General features: G+C 39.7%; 1 protein-coding gene across 1 annotated transcript in view; it reads right to left on the reverse strand.

Moving 5' to 3' along the window:
• Positions 1-18,637, reverse strand: part of cacna1db (calcium channel, voltage-dependent, L type, alpha 1D subunit, b) — an 84,440-nt gene that overhangs the window by 4,729 nt on the left and 61,074 nt on the right. The window contains exons 24-49 of the mRNA XM_051071136.1: positions 18,392-18,499; positions 18,234-18,286; positions 18,002-18,148; positions 17,638-17,839; positions 17,221-17,379; positions 16,668-16,778; positions 16,142-16,219; positions 15,364-15,447; positions 13,839-13,880; positions 12,837-12,965; positions 12,566-12,631; positions 12,342-12,433; positions 12,056-12,215; positions 11,812-11,939; positions 11,508-11,604; positions 11,310-11,412; positions 9,807-9,908; positions 5,892-6,028; positions 5,355-5,471; positions 4,281-4,735; positions 2,335-2,361; positions 1,906-2,046; positions 1,575-1,732; positions 955-1,067; positions 649-783; positions 72-257 (exon numbers count right to left, since the gene is read on the reverse strand). Coding sequence (XP_050927093.1) covers positions 72-257; positions 649-783; positions 955-1,067; positions 1,575-1,732; positions 1,906-2,046; positions 2,335-2,361; positions 4,281-4,735; positions 5,355-5,471; positions 5,892-6,028; positions 9,807-9,908; positions 11,310-11,412; positions 11,508-11,604; positions 11,812-11,939; positions 12,056-12,215; positions 12,342-12,433; positions 12,566-12,631; positions 12,837-12,965; positions 13,839-13,880; positions 15,364-15,447; positions 16,142-16,219; positions 16,668-16,778; positions 17,221-17,379; positions 17,638-17,839; positions 18,002-18,148; positions 18,234-18,286; positions 18,392-18,499 — 3,330 coding nt within the window. The remainder of the gene's footprint in view (positions 1-71; positions 258-648; positions 784-954; positions 1,068-1,574; positions 1,733-1,905; positions 2,047-2,334; positions 2,362-4,280; positions 4,736-5,354; positions 5,472-5,891; positions 6,029-9,806; positions 9,909-11,309; positions 11,413-11,507; positions 11,605-11,811; positions 11,940-12,055; positions 12,216-12,341; positions 12,434-12,565; positions 12,632-12,836; positions 12,966-13,838; positions 13,881-15,363; positions 15,448-16,141; positions 16,220-16,667; positions 16,779-17,220; positions 17,380-17,637; positions 17,840-18,001; positions 18,149-18,233; positions 18,287-18,391; positions 18,500-18,637) is intronic.

The raw sequence follows: 18,637 nt of genomic DNA on the forward strand, positions 1-18,637 counted from the left end.
ACTGGTCATTATTTTTGACATTTCATCAGTTAAACAATCAATCAAAACAGTTATCAACAGGTTCTACTCACAGCCTCCACCAGGCTGTTGGCACTGCCTCTCTTCTGCAGGAAGTGTGAGCAGCTCTCTGCAGGTAACTGCAGACGTGACGGAGAGTGGCTGCGGCTGGGAGATCCGTCCTGGCCATCTGTATACCATGAACTCCTCTTCACTGCTCCGGGGATGCTGCCAACGCTGCCGGGACTGCGCCAGTCCACCTGAGTACACACACACACACACACACACACACACACACACACACTTAGGGATACATTTTTAAACTATGTGTTCAACTTGATCTTGTCGCAATACATTGATTGAGATGCTAATTTTATTAAGCAGATTACCAGTTGAAACACAAATCCATTCCTGGAAGACTGAATCGAATGACATTAATTCATTGATTAAAATTAAGTAAACCAGTTGTATTTCAGGTATTTCTTCTGTCTATCTTCAATTTTTATTTTTATCTTACTATAAAAAATGTGCACATTGTGGGGTTTGGCAGTTTGGTCTAGTTCCAAACAATGTAAATATGAATCTTGTACTATTGATGGCAGCAATACACAAACAATCAGCTCCGTTGCTCTGTTGTTACAGTGATCAGACCTGTATGAGCGGTGTGTAGCAGGGCGAGCAGTCGAGGCTGATGGGTGAAGCGGGAGGTGTGGCCCAGGAGCGCAGTGACCTCGTTGGAGAGAGGCGGTGAATTCTGCTGGCATCGAGGCCGGCCACCGCCATTACCTGAGGTTGGAGTTCAAAGACCACAACAATGAAGAAGAATCAATCAAAGGTGGATGTTTTGGGCATAGAGAGCAGAGACAGAACAGGTGCTATTCCCACCAATCTAACTTCTGCGTTTTTTGACAATACTTATATTCATTCATCACAATATTCATCAGCAGAAAAAGGTACCTGTTGCTGCACCAGGTGTAGAGGAAGAGCTGTACAGGATGGAGAGGGTGGAGCGTCATCCTGACTACTTCTTCTGCGAAGACACTCAAAACTAAATGTTGGTCTGTTAGAGGCTACAGGAAAACACAAGAAACAAAAACATGTCAAACTTTCAATTTCCAACTCTGATTACTTACAGAATATGCATTGTTATATCACTCAAGAACAATGATGGATAAAACATTGCTCTTGAGTAATATAACACCTAACTCTACACAGTTATACATATATACTATATAATACAGCAATAACACAGACTAATATAATTTACCTTTCCATTACATTAGTACTTCTGCCATTTAGTTACAATAAATTGAATGTGAATGACAGTAACACAGTTTGGTTCGGTCAGTACTGTGCAATTATCTTGAATCAGCCCAGTTTATCAATATGTGCAATACATCTCTGTAATTGAGTTAACAATCACAAAGGAACATCCAAAACAACCAACTTAAACAATAAAATTTCATCTGAAACTACACACATACATTAAATCTGACAGTGTCAGGGGATCTCACTTCCAGGGAAGTCAACCAAAAGAAAAAAAAATACATTTGTGTTGTTGTACTGTGGTATCTCACCCTGAGGTGAGGGTAAAAACCATCTCCTGGGTGACCGCCTGCTGTCTTGGTAGATCAGCTGTTGATCATCATCATAGTAACTCTCAGGCTGGTGGTCGCTCCTAGAAACCTCTGGGTCAAAGTCTCCCTCTGCATCACATTGGTTCTTGTTAGACAACCTGTGAAACAAAAAGATAAAAACTTTACATCTTCATGAGAACTTTTTTTTATTAAAGTGATCTAGTGTGTCATTAAAAAAAAACAAACAAAACAAAACAAAAAGATGAGTGAGACAGTTTTGTTTTCCATCCTTTCTCAGATCAAGTCAGACTGACAGTTGCTGTTGAGGTACCTGTCCCTTGTGAGCATGATGTCGTCTTCATGAAACTCCTCTCCGCTGTAGTACTCTCCTGAGCCTCGCTCATCATCACTGTCCCCGCCACCCGGCTCCTCTCGACGAATGGTGGGGTAAAGTCCACCACCGCTTTCTGACCTGGCATCGAAATGTCACAATACACTGAGTCAGATATTCAACAGTCATATGCGTATGAAATGACACCTCCCTATCTTTTTTCTTTTTCTGCTGATACTGAGATTTTGATGTAGCTTCGTTGCAGTAAAGTATAAACATCTCTCTGTTTCTGTCTCTGTTGTCACATTCACTGAAACTGACATAATTTTTTTTTATTTACAAGAAGCTTTCACAGCATGTTTTGAGACACACCCACTACTGAAAACAATAGATTGTGAAATGAAGCTCTGGTAAGTGATAAACACATACCTAATGTAGGCCTCATAGTAGCGTGTTCTGCTCCAAGTAGGGGAAGGGATCAGTCACACAAACACGATTATTTGGAACAGCAGAGTGGAAAAGATGGGGGATGAGAGGTTGTATGCAATGACAAAAGACAAGTTAATTAAAACGCTAAAAAAAGATTTATGTACAGATGGGAGAGGCCATGATACTGGTTCCATTATGAATGTTGCCCCTAGCAATATGTGTTTGGCAATAGAAAGTAGTTCCAGTGAAAATTATTGACAGTGAGGTCTGTCATTGCTGACAATGGGGATGTTGTTTCTGGAAAGGGAAGAACCCATAAATTTCAGAGGTTGATAAATAAACCATAGCAGAAACTACAGGGCTAGATATCACAAGATGCAAGTAAGAAATTATATTTTTATTAATGAATGAAAATTTATGTTTTCACCAGGGAAATTCAATTGTAAAAAGTTAGGGGGAAAAGGATTCAATCACCACCACTCACACCTGGATTCAGATAACTGTAACGACTCTAAAAACTGTCATTAAAACAGCCAGGAGAGCTAACAAACCAAGTGACAGCAAGTATCTATAACCAAGTCCAATTGCCCTCAGTTCAACCCCTCTTGGCTTGCCTTGTTAGTACAATTATTATTCTATAACTTAAGTTTAATACGTTTGTGGAACAATTTTTTTGTTTTTAGCACGCTTTCATCATTATGAGGGAGTTAAAGCACTACTAGCTGCAATCTAACTAATGAAAATGGCCAGTGGGACACGAAACAATATCCATGAGGATGCTCTTTTGCAGTCAATTGTGTGGGCAGATGAGATGGCAGTGGGATTAATCAATTTGAGAAAAGAGTGTACATCAGTGAGGGGATGAACAAGGTTTGACGTGGCACAATGAAATCTGGTCGTGCTGAACAGGAAGCTCGGGGTAGTTTCGGGATGTGTCTTATCTAACATACCTTTTTTTCATTGTTCTCCCCCTCTGTTGAAAGTTTCAGAGAATACTCTGGCAAACAGTTCAGCAAGTGACCATGCAGTTGGACTGCAGTTGATGTGATACTGGCTTAAATCAACCGTATTTTCAGATGGTGATATTTATGTCACAGATCTGGGATGACAAGCCAACTGAGAGGAAATTAAGTCATTTTTCAAACAAATGTGCCAAAAATTCTCTGATTCAAGTGTGACTATTTGCTGGGTTTCTTAGTCTTTTATAAGAGTGAACTGAATACCCTTTGGTTTCAGACTGTAGGTCTGACAGAAGAAACAAGTTCAGTAAACTGGTAACATCACAAATCCAATAAAAGTCAATACTAAGTTATCACCGAGCCCTAGTCAGCTTGGCTCTTTTCAATCTTATCTATGATAACATGCTGTATAAATATAGATGGGTAGTAAATGAAAGGAAAAATCTGATTATAAGAGCGGAGAAAAATAACACATGCAGATGCTTCCACACAGGTGCACTACATGGTACAATTACATTACTAATATCCAAGGCCCGGTTGATTCAGATTTTTTAAACAAGATGGAAAGAAGGCAAAAGTGACATCTGCATCTGCGTCTATGGGAGAGACATCACCGGAAATTGCGGTTGACAGCATTACATCTCATTACAGAGATGAATGCTCATTTGAGAGTTCAGTGGTGCAAAAACCACAGGCACTGGTCTACAGAGAGGTGTAAAAATGTGATACAGTCAGACGAATCATCCTTCACCATGTTCTTGGGCAATGTTCTGGAGGCTCTGTTACACTGTGGAATTGGCCTTTTGTTGGCTTGGTTTGGTTCCACTTGCATTAAAGCTGTTCTGGTGGCCCGTGGTGTCCTAACACCTTACTAACTTTATGTTGGTTTTTCCTTTAATTTGTCACCCATCTGTACATAATAACTACAATAAGAGGAATTGTTTCTGTTAAGTCAATTTTAAAATCTCTTTGAGGTGATCCACTGACCTTGTGGAATGTGACCTCCAAGGCTTATCGTGCACTCCTTTGCTGTATGTGGACGCTGATGATCCATTTTTGGTGGAGGACGGGCGGTCTCGCCTTAACAAACATTTCTGCTGCCTCCCACTGGTCATGGAGAGAAGCGAGGGCACGTTGGCATTGTTGAGGTTGGCATTAGAGGGTATTGGCGATTGATGGCAGGTGGAATTACAGTGAGGGTAATTATACGGGTGAGGAGGATGATAATGGTGATTATACTGGATGGGTGAAGAGTTCATCTCTGTCTCTCCTTCCCTGTCATTGGTGCTGGCTATCCTGCCAGTTTGGGTAGGCTCAGTCGAGGAGCTGCAGGAGAAGGGCAGGATCTGTAGTGGGCGTTGGGTGACGGTGGTCGGGTGGGAGGAGCCTTGCTGATCGCCACTGACATGATTGATGTGGTTCCCAAACAAACCGCCATTACGCTGCAGAGACACCAGAAACCACAGAGCACTGATTTTAGTAATTAAGTAATTCAGTAATTTTCCAATGAATAACACACTGATTCATTTAAAGGTCCCATTTCAACACCAAGCATTATAAGTCTTCAGCATTATGCTGAAGACAGAAGCCAGTAATAACCTTTTATTTAAAACATCATCTATTTGACCATTTGTAATGTGTGTCTAATGTAGATATCCTTTTCATTTATCATCTCTACAGTTGAGTAAACATTAACAGTGTTGCTGTAATTACCCAAGAAACAAAAATCTCACAAAAGTCAGAAATGAAATACTCAAGATATCGAGAAACAAGAAAGTAGTTTATGAATGTTTTAATTCTAAAAAGTCTCAAATCTGAATGTGTATGACATTCCTCTCTACAGCACTACATGAAACTTGACTAAATGTGAATGAGTTTCATTCTTTCTGGTGTTATTTCTCCACCAAAATAGAAAGTGGTCTTGTCAATCGATTCCACTTCAATTCCACTTAACATCAACATAAAAAAAACTTCTTTGTCACATCAGAGACAAATCTTTATTCAAAGCAGAGTATGTTTTTGTCCTGAATCATGTCTGAAGGCAACTTTATGAATGATTACCCTGTAGATTTCCTCTTCTTCTTCTGCATTAGCATCTACTAGCCCTTCTTCCTGCAGGTCACATGATATGGCTCGACGGATCTCTGGTCCAATGTCATGCAGCGTGCGCAGGCCGGCCTGCAATGAGAGCAGCTATGATACCAAACCAGCCAGCCAGTATATGCTTTTTATCTATATCTATCTGGCTGAGAGATGATGTGGGCAAATGTTGCAGTTGTGAACATGTCTCTACTAGACCATTACAGATCCACTGTTACAGCAGTGACTACAGAGTGATTCATGAACAGTGACATCATGGTTTTAAAGGTAGCCAGACTCAGCATGAATCACCTGATATTCTCTGTGTTTTATGATATTAGTAACCTGACTGAAAAGTCTATGAGTAAACCAATATTTCTCAGGTTTCAGCAACAGAAACAATTATCTCAAGATTGTCTCTTACTTAGATGAAGGAAGTTTAGTTAACATTAAGTCACTGATGAGTTCAATGCACTGTTGGAGTGACTCCATCAGATTGATTCACTGTACTTTACTCACTTGTAGAGCCATGGTGGTGTTGAGCCTCTCCCATGAGCGCCTTCCCACAAGACCTTGCTCTTTGCGCCTCTTGAACTTCCTGAAGTAGTCCTGTATCAGGAAGGTGGCATAGAACTTCCCCACTGTTACCTCGTCATCTGAGTGAACAGACCAGACACACCAAAGCCTCCCAGATCAACACCACAATGCCGGATAACACAATATCTCAACACAGAGATCCTTTGTGTGTCCATAACATTTAAACAGTAAATCTGTTAATGGAGATCTCACCCAATACTGTCAAGAAAACAGAAACACGTCTTGGCAAAAAAGTCAAATTGCACTAAACTAAAGTCACTGAAAATATCACAATGATGAAGCACCACCACTGCAGATGACAATATCTTGACACTGAAACAAAATACCTCCATAATTATCAAAATGAAAAGAATATGGCAGCAAATATATTAGTCAGCAAAATGCCATAAATCCTCACTGCTTCAGCGATATCTATGCAAGTGTCTAGCCCATGAAACATTACTATTTCAAGAGGATCAAAACAGACCAGCATAGTGCAAAGGACTGATAAAACCAATCCAAACCATAAAGAATTAAACAAAAGTGTAGCTGAATGTTAATCGTGGCACTGTTAAAATATCAGAAAATGCGTACAACGTGGGCAGACTTTCTCTATCAACGGAGCTGTATGTCATCTCAAACAGCGGCAAGAATCTCTTACACTCAGCTGCAAATGACATTTACACATACACACACAAAGGTATGCAGCAGGTTTTAACCCGACAATAGATAATATCTGTCTGCAACTCCCATCTCATGTCACCTCAGAAAATACATGTGGTTATGAAATATTCCTCTCGCACACAAAAAGAAAACACATACACATGCACACACAATTGTTCATGCAAGCAAGTGCACGACTCCTCTTGGTCTCGTGTACCAAAAGCTGTTTATATTACAGTGATTTATGGCTGCAGTGAACACTAAGACGACACATATTTATTGTTAAATATCAAGTCCATCTCACCAGGTCCTGCCACACAGACCACTGCCACATTATATTTTAACTGTAGAATTTACCACATTTAGAGACAGACAAGCAGAGTTGTGTGTGTGTGTGTGTGTGTGTGTGTGTGTGTGTGTATGCATCCCAGAAAAACAGCAAGATCTGTAGCGAGAAGCCCATGCAAAAAGGCAGCAAAGTAAAGCAAGGGTCAAACCTACAGTTCCCCTCACAAGAGAGACAGAAAACACAGAAACTACATTTAGCTAGAGAGGAAGCCATGACTACACACACTATCTGTCATGCAGGGAGGCTAATCGAGTGCAAGGTCTGATTCACTCAGATAAAGTGGTTTCTGAAGCACTGGGGAGAGACACTTAGCAAGAAAAAAGGAGACTGAATTGTGGCGTGTATGAAATGTGGGGAGTTTTTTATCTTTCATCATCACCTTTTCTTGACACATTTAAGGTACAGAGGAATTGAGTAAAGGTGATAAATGACAGTGGAATGGGTGCTTTAAGCTGGAAGCATCATTCTTTCCAGTGGATCAAACGTCTGATGATGATCCATCTTAAAGCACCCAACACGTTTCTCTACATCACCCAACACAGCCAGAGAGAAACTACGAAAAGGCTCTGTTCAGAAAGAAAACCTGTGCCTGAAACCAAGATTGATTGAGACTAGATTTTTTTTTTTTGTAACATAACATGCAAAGAACATCTGAATAAACTGGATAGGTCAAGTCTCAGAATCTCAAATCCAGATTTTCACATGTATATGAATTTACAGGCCAATTATTTATTAGACAAACCAAATTTATGAATTTTAGATTTGTATGATTTAAACAGGTGATTTGACTCATTTTGACATATTTTGACTTATAAGAGAATAACTGTGTTGATCATATTAGGACTTAAAACTGACTCACTTGATAAGATGGTAAGATATAAATAATTTAGAATTTATCATAATAATGCATCAACCTGATGTGGGCAGATCTATGTATGGTAAATTCTATGCCCACAGGTGAAAAGCAGATTCTTTTTCTGAACATGACCTAATGAAGTTTTTTAAAGAGAGGTATCAGTAGTTTCATGCCACCAGACTAAAACAGAACTGCTCCAAAGAGCTCAGGACGGCAGAAAGACAAGAGAAGGCGGCCAAAAACTGACTAAGCACTCTACTTAAAGCAGTGGAAGCTGTGGAAGAGAGAAGCTTGGCAGAAAAGATTCAAAAGAAAGAGAGAGAGAGAGGGGTTAGCAAACTAATGCACACAGAGACATGCAGTCGAATAAAAATTGACAAGTTCTAAAACACAGCAGAGCTGAAGCATGGATGGCACTGGAAAATCTACATGGACACAACTAGAGAAAGCTCTGTATACACTGGGTCGAGAGTACAGTCACAGCTATTTGGGAATTAGTTAAAACAATGTCATTCAAAGACTCAGGTGTGTCTGTCGTCTAATATCTAGAGAAAACAAAATCCCAAAACACCTACCCCTTATGACTCAACAACCCACTGTTGCATGGGTGTAGAGAAGAGGATGTGGAAGTTGATCTGATAATGATATTTGGAAAGCTTTGCATAACTGAGGGCAAACCACAATCTAGCTTTGCTGTATGCTCACATTCATCAGTTTTCCTTCAGTATATGTGACTTTAATTTTAATGGTTTTGTAATAAAGGGCACAACATGTAACATCAAACCACAAAGACACATGCATCATGCTCAGCTGGTGTGACGGGAACAGGAGTCAACTTGTTTTGACTCACGATGTTGTAAAAAGCATAGAGGCACAACTGTAATTTACACAGTTATTGTGCAAGTATATATTAAAAAATAATGTAAGAGCAACCACACCTAATATCTACAAATATAGAGATTTGTGATAAAGAGTGGGATTATGACAGACACAGCAGTTAAAATGTGACTGACTGACTACGATAAGGAGCGTTTCTGCGAACTAAAGTGGAAGGAAACCGTAGCAGCCGAGCTTGTTCCCATGTTTATCTCATGATGTGTTGGTTGTGGTCAGCAAGTGGGCCTTGCTGCTTGAGAAATGCAAAAACAGGATGCTGAAGGTTTCTGATGGATTAACCCTCTGCAAAATCTAGCTGCCGTGTATTTCCCCTCTGTCGATTTGAAAGGTGGTCTTAAAGTTCATGAATTTATGGTTTCCGTGGATTGTAATAATGAGCCAGTGAAATTTCAGTTTCAATTTCAACAATAGGTTTTTTTCACAGCAGTATGTCACAGTAGAAAAAGCAGAGGTGTAAATGACCTTAAATTAAATACCAGCTGGGTGCTTGACAGCTGAAAGACAGACTTTGGGTTGAGTACTTAAACTCTCTCTGTTTCTCTCAGAAAGATTCTGTTATCACACCAAAATGGATTTTAAATGAAATATTAAAGATCAGTTTGTCCTTCCATCAAAGTGTGGTGTGATTGCTTGTTGATGCACAGCAAATAGTGCAAACTGAAGTATGAAAAAAATCAACAAAGCAACAGTGTGTGAATGACACTGACCGCCTTTTCAGTTCAAATTATAGGAATAGTAAATTTGCATTCAAGTGGCATGCCCATTGTTTGACATTCTTCCTCCTTCTATTAATACACATGAGCACAGTAAATTAGTTTGCAGTGTGACCTCCTGCTCACTCAGTGCAAATGCTGCACTAACAAAGACCAGATGTAAATTTATATCATAATATGAAGACTTCATGTTTGATGTCCTCTCTACTACGTGCTGGTTCACATGCACGCTCACCATTGCTAATTTGTGGGAAAATGAGAAGCAGTGTATACTCAAATCAAGTGAATCAGAGAGCGGTATAGATAAACAAAGAGACACAGTAAGGTCACAGTTTGAACGATGGTGAGCAGAAAATGATGATGTTGTGATGATCACTAACCGCCTGCAGGGGGCACCACTTGGTCCAGCAGCTTCATGCTGGTCCTTTTCCATATCTTCTTGATTACAGCTCTGAGCTCCTCATTGGCTTGCTCCAGGTTACCTTGGAAATGTGAAAAGTATAACTGTGAGGTTTGATTGAAAGCACCCAGTAACTGATGAATATGTTGATGGCATTAAGTGAATTTAAAAAATTTCTGCTGATAACTAATAAAATTCAAAATCATACGCATGCTTTGGAGAATTGACTAATTGGACACAGTGTTAATAAAGGACTATTGTATTAAAATTAGTATTAAAAGTAGCATGACACTAAAAGGGGATTGACTTCAAGCTTCTATGCATTTATCAAGGAAGGATCAAAGGTTTCCTCAGATAATAAAAGACTGGCATGGTGTGAGGATTTAAACTCAGTAATTTCCACTGAGGACTGGCAGAAGATTTGCTTAAAATCTCAAACACAAACAATAATGAGAATGAGAATGAGAATATATGTAACACCAACTCAGCTAAATAAATTCAACCCTAATAACCCTGACACGTGCTACAAATGTGGTAGAGAGGGCACACTATACCATTGCCTATGGGACTGCCCACGGATTCAGGCCTTTTGGAGTGAGGTGATGGATATGATTCTGCAGGTTACAGGTATAAAACTAATAATAGACCCCAAACTTTGTATCCTTGGTATTTTTCCGATGAATCATAACCTCAATAAGGCAAATAAATCTATGATTATTTTTTGCTTGCTACACTACACTATAGCCAAATCTTGGAAATCCACTACTAAACTAAGTATTAGTGTCTGGCTTGCAGGACTATCAGATTCACTGGCACTGGAAAAACTCATCTTTACGTTAAAGGGTATTTTAATTTTTGACAGTATGTGGAAATCTTTTATGGTGTTCTTAGAGGGGAGGAAGGCATTGGAGGCATGTTCCCCCTGTATGTAAACCATAAACAAATGAAATTGCCTTGTATTTATTTTACGTCTGATTGTTTTTTTTGTTTTTTTTTGGAAATGCTTTTCTTTAAGGGAGTTGATGGATTATTTACGTTTTGGCCTGTGCAAAATAACACATGCTACTGCCCTGTGATGTGTAGGGCCTTATTGTGATAGTTCTGATTTGCACCTTTATTATATCTTGTTGTAGTGTGATTATTTATTCTGAAAATTAATAAACACACTTGTTAAAAAAAAAAAAAAAAGTAGCATGACAAGTAGGGCTGGATACCGAACTTGGTTCTTTCATGGCACCGACCAAAATACTTTGATACTACCCGGTATCCAAAGATGCTATTGGAGTTAATCAGATGGAGTTAATCATGTGATCAAGATCTGATAATGCTGCCGGCTGCCTACTACAGTACAGGACTTGCTTTCTACTGCTCTAAGGCCACTCTTATGCCACATTTATGACCCTCATGGTCAACAGACTTAAAATTCAGTCTTTTTTTACTGCACCGAATGGCAAGGCACGGCTGCATGCAGGTGCAGACTCACCCTCAGTCTTAATCTTGAGAGCAGTGCGGACCAGAGCAAACAAAGTGGCATTAAACATGACAGTCCCGTCACTGTTCAAGGGCATGTTCATTGCCACAAGACGCTGCAACAGAATTCAAAATACAGATTAACAGGGAGGCATTAAATGTGAAATTAGTAGTGTGAAAATGAGTGTGTCGCTGAGTTGTGGAAACCCACCTTACAGGCCACCCTGTGAGGGCAGAGCTTGCCGAAGCCCAGTGGAGGCTGGATCCTCCTCAGCAGAGTCACCACATCAAGGTGTTTGATCCTGCCCCTGACGACAAATAAAAGACATTATTCCACTGAGCACAGTCTTCACTGTGATCTCAGGTCCTGATAAGTAATGGACAGTGAGAGAGTCATCAAGGGTATTATACCATCAACATCCCATCTGTACTGACACTAATATTTCTTAGCAGTAGTATGGAGTTAGCATAATAAATAGCAGGAGAAACCTTTTGTTGAAAGAAAGAGTACTCACTTGGCTTCAGGGTCATATTCAGACCAGATCCTTTTAAACTCATCCAGGTGATGAGGCCCCAGAATGGACCAATCACGGGTCAGATAGTCAAAGTTATCCATGATGACAGCAACAAATAAGTTGATGATCTGAAACCAGAACATACAACATTTTTGTCATATTTAGTGGTATTCAGAAATGTGAAAGTTCAAGTCTGTGCTAAAACATTACTAGTACTGAACACGGTGAAAGGCCTGAAGATTACCAGAAAAGCACAGAGCATGTAGAAGCTGATGAAGTAGATAATGGCAAAACCACTGCCACAGGTTCTCTCTTCTCCAGGGTTGTAGTCAGACTCTGAATCACACAGCTTCCCTGGCAGACAGGCCAGCATGATCTCCTGCCAGGCCTCACCTGTCGCACACCTAACATAGAACAAGAAACATTAATACAGCAGCAGATCAACATTATTTTATTACATCTATTTCTATTTCTATCATGATGATGATAGAATGGCTAACCAACAATTTAAGCTACACAAACACAAATACCTGAAGAGCATCAGGACAGCTTGAGGAAAGGTTTGAAAGTTGTTGTTGCGGTTGATTTGTGTTCCATCCACCATGGCTATTTTCCCAAACACCTAAAAGAAAACAAAGATATGTCATCCAACAAATAAGTCAGTCTTCTCTCAAATTCTGGACAAGACAAAATAAAGTGATGATTATGAAATACAAGTGTTACAAGTCTGGTTTTTATTTTTCTAAAATTTTACCTGCATTCCGATTACAGCATATATGAAGAACAACATGGCAATCAGGAGTGCAACATAGGGAAGAGCCTGGATGGGGGAAAAAAGAGAATGAGTCAGAGTCTCTAATTATTCAAACTTGATTTTCATGTTCATCTTATTTGTACCAACACGCTCACACCAACACCACATGTTGTGTTTTCTAAATGCTGTGCTATTTCTTAGGTTACACCTCCTGGCTTAGGCCTAACCTAACTTTCTAATTCCAATTGCTGATTCACAAAGGATGTCTCACCTGGAAGGACTTGATGAAGGTCCACAGCAGAGTCCTGATGCCCTCCCCCCTGCTAAGCAGTTTGACCAATCGCATCACCCTGAACAGGCGGAAGAATGTGATGGAGATGCGAGCGCTGTCCTCAGTGTTCTGAAGTGGAGGAGGTGAAGAGTGAATACAAAAAACAACAGAAGGTGCAACATCCAAACACAGACACTGATGAACCTCAGTCATTCATGCAGTCAGTCATACATGCACTCTTTCAGTCATCATGTATGAGTACTATTAGCTAACAAGCAGTGTATAAGTTGTTAAAAATAGCTACGATCAAATCTTCCACTTTGTGATCTTTCTGCGTCACTGCAACGACAACAATCAACACGCATGCAGAGTAACTGTGTCTTTGACACCATGCCATTAACAGACCTGGAGGACTTACACATACAGTATGTTTAACTCTGAATGGCTGATTAAAAACGAGCAACACACAGAATTAACAGTCCAAAGACAAACAAACCAAAGGACAAACTGTAGCTGATTTTTTTCACTTGATACAAACATCAGAAGTCTTCTTGTTATAGCACAAACACACAAGACCTTTAACAAGAAATGTAAACTGAAAGCAGTACAACGTCTACACGATGATGGTCATCTGACCACAAACACCTGGAAAATGCTGAAACGAAGAAATGACCAAATACCATACAGTGTTACTGTTCCCCTGTGTCATGCCATGCACCCAGACAGGACAAAATGTTGGCTGAATGAAACTGGAACCAAAATGCAACAAACCAGGCGGATTCAAAACAAGACTCTGACAAACACTGAGAGTTCAGTCACAAACCCTCACATTCTATTGAATAAGTGAAACCAAAAGCTCTGGAAGAAAGCATCTCAGTGTTTTCGTCAGTAAGTGAGTGACAGAGAGTGACAACAAAAAGATCTTGATGGTTTAACTTGTGCATTAACACAAAGGGGTGAGGGGGCTTTAATGGAGGAGGACGAGGAGGGGGTTCTTCTTACCCCTGGCTCCACTATCACCTTGACGACAGGAATGGCTGCCGACTTGAAACCAAAAGCCTAAGGTTAATCCAAGTTACACAAACCAGCTGTACAACACCAAACCATTCACGAGTCAATGCTGCTGTAAATGTCATCATATATCATCATTACCTTAGACTTATTAAACACATAATCACATAAAAAAAACAAACTCAGAAGCACCTTCACTTAAAGAAACACACCATTTCAAATTTAAATCACAAACAAGAACATCATCATTGTAAAGCATAAAGCCGTCATGCCAAAGCTCTACCACACACTCTCAACAGAAACAGACATGAAATGCAAGTATACAATGGTGAGGTAAAATTGAATATTATTATTTTGTAAAATACAATGTAAGTGTTAACATTGAACAATGAGAAAGCACTTACACACCTTCTTAAATTAAAATGATTATTTTGTTTTGTTTTATCATTACTGTTGTCTTAATGCAATTTCCCCACATACATGTTACATTTAATTATTTTGTAATTCATGCTGGGTGTACTGTAATTAAATATTTATGACACTAAACAGTTTTCCATTATCTTTAAATTTTATGACTTTTCAGTATCAAACTTTATTTGAAATTAATGGCGTCCTTTCTAACAGTGGCATCCTAAGTAAAAAGAGTTTGCTAGGCAAGTTCTTCTCCTTTTTTTTCTTTAAGTGAAGCTAATTAAGGTACAATGATTATTGTTATGTTTTTTTCTAGCTTAGGGGGGTTTGAAATTGTTTTTTATAGAATATAAAAACATGTTTTCTTGTGAAGGCAGGAAAATTCTCCAAATACACTGGCTGTTTGCAAGGGCAATTATATTTACAGGAAAAGAAGGAATAGGAAGATGTTATTTACTTAAAAAAATATAAGAGATAAATACACTGGTATTGTTTAAGTTGCAGAACCATACAACACAGCAACTACAAATATGTGCATTGCTGACATGCTCAAAGGGAATATTTAGCTGTACCTGCTGCAATTCATTTTGTAGATGAATATGTATATGAGAATTTCATAAAAATATAAAAGTGTTTTCTTCAAATATTCATTCAGAACAAACACATTCACATGGACAAGCCTGCAACAAGCATGGATCTTCAAACACACAGACACAGAGTGGCCTTGCAGTAGCAGTACAGCAGATTCAAAGAGGAATTTTCAAGAGGGGAGCATCATAAGCATCACAATGCGTAAAATGTTCCCCTTATTCAGGTAAATAACTATTTAATGTGGAGTGTCATGATTCTCATAATATACAAATAAAGCTGTTATACTCAAACAGACATTCAAAATCTACTGTCAAATCATATTAAGACTGCAATGTTGTTGCAATTTTACCGCATCATGAAACTATGGCTATACGCCAGTTTTAAAGAACATTAATTTAGGCATGAAAAAGCACGGAAATGTGATTTTGAGAGCAACTGTGATGCTAGAGCAGGGCCCTCTCACTTGGAGAGTCACAGTGAGACAGGCGTGCATGTGTGATAAATGACTACTTACATTGATCTCAGTGATGGCAATGTCAACCACGCTACCCACAACAATTAAGGCATCAAACGTGTTCCATGCATCAGCAAAATAGTTCTGCAAGCACAAGCAACAAAGACACACAGAAAAGAAGAAAGAGAGAGACAACAGAGCAGGAAAGAGAAGGAAGAAGAGGTAAAAAAAAAAAAAAAAAGAAAAGAAGTATGAAAGATAGAAAGAGAAGAACATCAAAACGTTGTGATTCGATATAACAGAGTGAGGTTGAAAGTCAAATCCTTCCTGCCGTTGAGTCTGTGAGAGTGTAACTTGTTTAATTCACAGAAATATTACTTATTATAAAACTTCTTTTATTTTATAAATTAACTATTATCTATATTATCTGTCATTAATTTTCTATTTCAAACGTATTAATACTTCATTTTTCACTCTCACTGATACAGTGGCAAGCTGAAAGAAATGGCCACCACAGACTTAAAATGAAACAGTTTAACAAGATCAAATTGGTTTAATGTAATGAACATGTTGGCATTTAATGCTGTTTAGTTGTAGACACAGTGTAAACAGCATATATGTGGTCTGTGGTGCTCATCAACCATTAAGTCCACAACAGATTCAGCAGACTTCATGAGAAAATTGGATCAAGCTGACTTAAAAAAAAGAGAGATAAAAAGATAAATCAAAATTAAGACAGGGAAGGAAGGGAAGGAGGGAAGAAGGAAGGAGAGTGGCAGCAGCATTGGGAGAGCAGGAAGAGGGAATGACAGACTTGTACATACTGACGTCTTTCTACCTGGCTGAGTATGATGTCGACTACACTGCCAATCACCACCAGAGCATCGAAGACATTCCAGGCGTCCCCGACATAGCCCTGAATATGGCAGCATGCACAGCCAGCAGGGGGTGGGGGAGGAGAGGGGGAGGCAGGAGAGAGGAGGGGGATTTAGGAAAGTACAAGAGGTAGAGAGGTTGCGGTGATAGGAGAAATGGAGAGTGAGGATGAGGAGAAAATGGCAAAGGAGTCACAGCCAGGGGGCAAAGAGCCCAAGAGTGAGCAGCATCAAGGGGAACCAGAGGGGGAGGTAAGAGGGACAGAAAGAGTGCATGAGGGATGGGTTAAAAGGAAAAGGGGATAAAATGTACAGCGAGATCTAAAGGAAAAAGTCTGAGCAAAAGGATTTAAGGAACTATACTGGCAGTTTTACATATATTTGCATATCGTTTTGTGCAAAAAGTGCAGCATCTCCAACAGAGAGGAGAGGAGAGGAGAGGAGAGGAGGGGAGGGGAGGAGAGAGGAGAGGAGAGAAGGAGGACCTACTCTGGGTTTGAAGGCGATGAGCTTGAGGATCATCTCCACAGTGAAAACCCCAGTGAAGACCATGTTGAGGATGTCCATGGCATTGTTGAACAGTTGAGACTGACCATGGTGCTGGAAAGAGACAGACAGACAGACTGATCAGAGACTGATGTATGCATCCTAAATGTGTCTGTATTCAACAGTTGCCATACACTGGTAATCCATCTCTTTAGGCTGACAGAAAGTTCATGATAACCATTACTGCAAAGAAAATTATGTACACTACATGGAAATAAGATCTTTTAAGACAATACTGGTGGTTATATTTTGATGAATGTTGAGGACACCATGAGAGCAAATCGTATTCAGATGATAAGACATGGATGTTTTAACTGCATGCAGCATCAAATTCAAACTAAATCATCCTTTACATTCTCAGACACCTGAATTAATCACTGATAATTTGATAAACTGGATAAATTAGATACTTATGTACTGTTAAATGACTGCCAGTAGATTCACTAGTTAGTTTACATCAGTCTTCCCCAAAGGACCAAATGGACAGATCACTTACCTGTATGGCCAGACACAAGGTGTTGAGGATGATCAGGACAAACATGACGTACTCAAAACCAGTGGAGTTGACCACATACCAGAACTTGTACTGGTAGGGGTTTTTGGGGATGTAGCGCCGCAGAGGACGAGCTTTGAGAGCATATTCCACACACTGACGCTGCAGAGGTCGTGAGGGCGGGTAAAGACAAATAGAGAAACAAACAGACTCATGTACAACTGCAATATGTCTTACGTAAAAGAAGCAGGCTGTTTAGACCAGTCAGTAGGATACATAATTTCTTTGTTTCGGAGGGTATGTGAATTATGGCATTTCAGCAGTAAGACTGTGATCTTTAATATGTCAGTGCAGCAGATCAATATTACAGTATTATACACAAACACTCACAAATGCACACACGCTCTAAGATCTTCCTACCTGGTTCTTGTCCAGTTCGCAATTCTTGTACTCTTTCTCCCCCTGCTCCTGGAAGGTGACAATAACGAAACCAACGAAGATGTTCATCATGAAGAAGGCGATGATGATGATGTAGATGATGAAAAAGATGGAGATCTCGACGCGGTAGTTGTAGATGGGGCCCATGTTCTCTCTGTTGGAGTCGATGGCCTTATACAACAGGCTGCGGGAACACGCACAACACAAAGAAAATCAAGATTATGAAGTAATTATTTCTTTCAGCTAGAGATAGAAGTAAACAATTATCAAACGTTTAAGTCTCACTGTTATTCTTCATACTGATGATTAAATCTGAATTGTAGCTCAGACATAGAGCAGTACTTACGTGGGCCATCCCTCGAAGGTGGAGACAGTAAAAAGAGCCATCATGGCCATGAGGACGTTGTCAAAGTTGAAGTCGCTGTTGTACCAGATCCTCTCCTTCACCATGGGCAGTGCTGTGTCCCCATTGTTGTAAAGAATGTATGTACCTCTGCGATTCAAAGATGCAGTGTTTACCATACATATCTGAACAAACACATAGACATTCAAGCAAAAGTCCAGAACTGGAAACTCACTTGCACTCCTCTGGGCTGGACTTTGCGTCATCTGTGCATCGATAAAATTTCCCCTTTATTAAAAAACAACACAGAAAGTTAGAGGTTTAAGTTTAACTTAAAGATCTTTATACTAATATTTGTTGCTCTCTTTCCCTCTCTCCATTTCCTCACTGTACCTTGAAGAGCTGCACGCCGATACAAGCGAACATGAACTGCAGCAGGGTGGTGACGATCATGATGTTGCCAATGGTCCTGATGGCCACAAACACACACTGGACCACGTGCTGAGAAGCAGTTAATTATTGTCAATAGGAATAAACAGTACTATTTCACAAGTAAAAGTGTATGCATACACAAATACACTCCGAGACACGATCACATGGAAAATCACACACACACACATTCACATACACACTGCACCA

This window comes from Lates calcarifer, linkage group LG6 (genome assembly GCF_001640805.2).
Source record: "Lates calcarifer isolate ASB-BC8 linkage group LG6, TLL_Latcal_v3, whole genome shotgun sequence".
NCBI classification, from domain to species: Eukaryota; Metazoa; Chordata; class Actinopteri; family Centropomidae; genus Lates; species Lates calcarifer.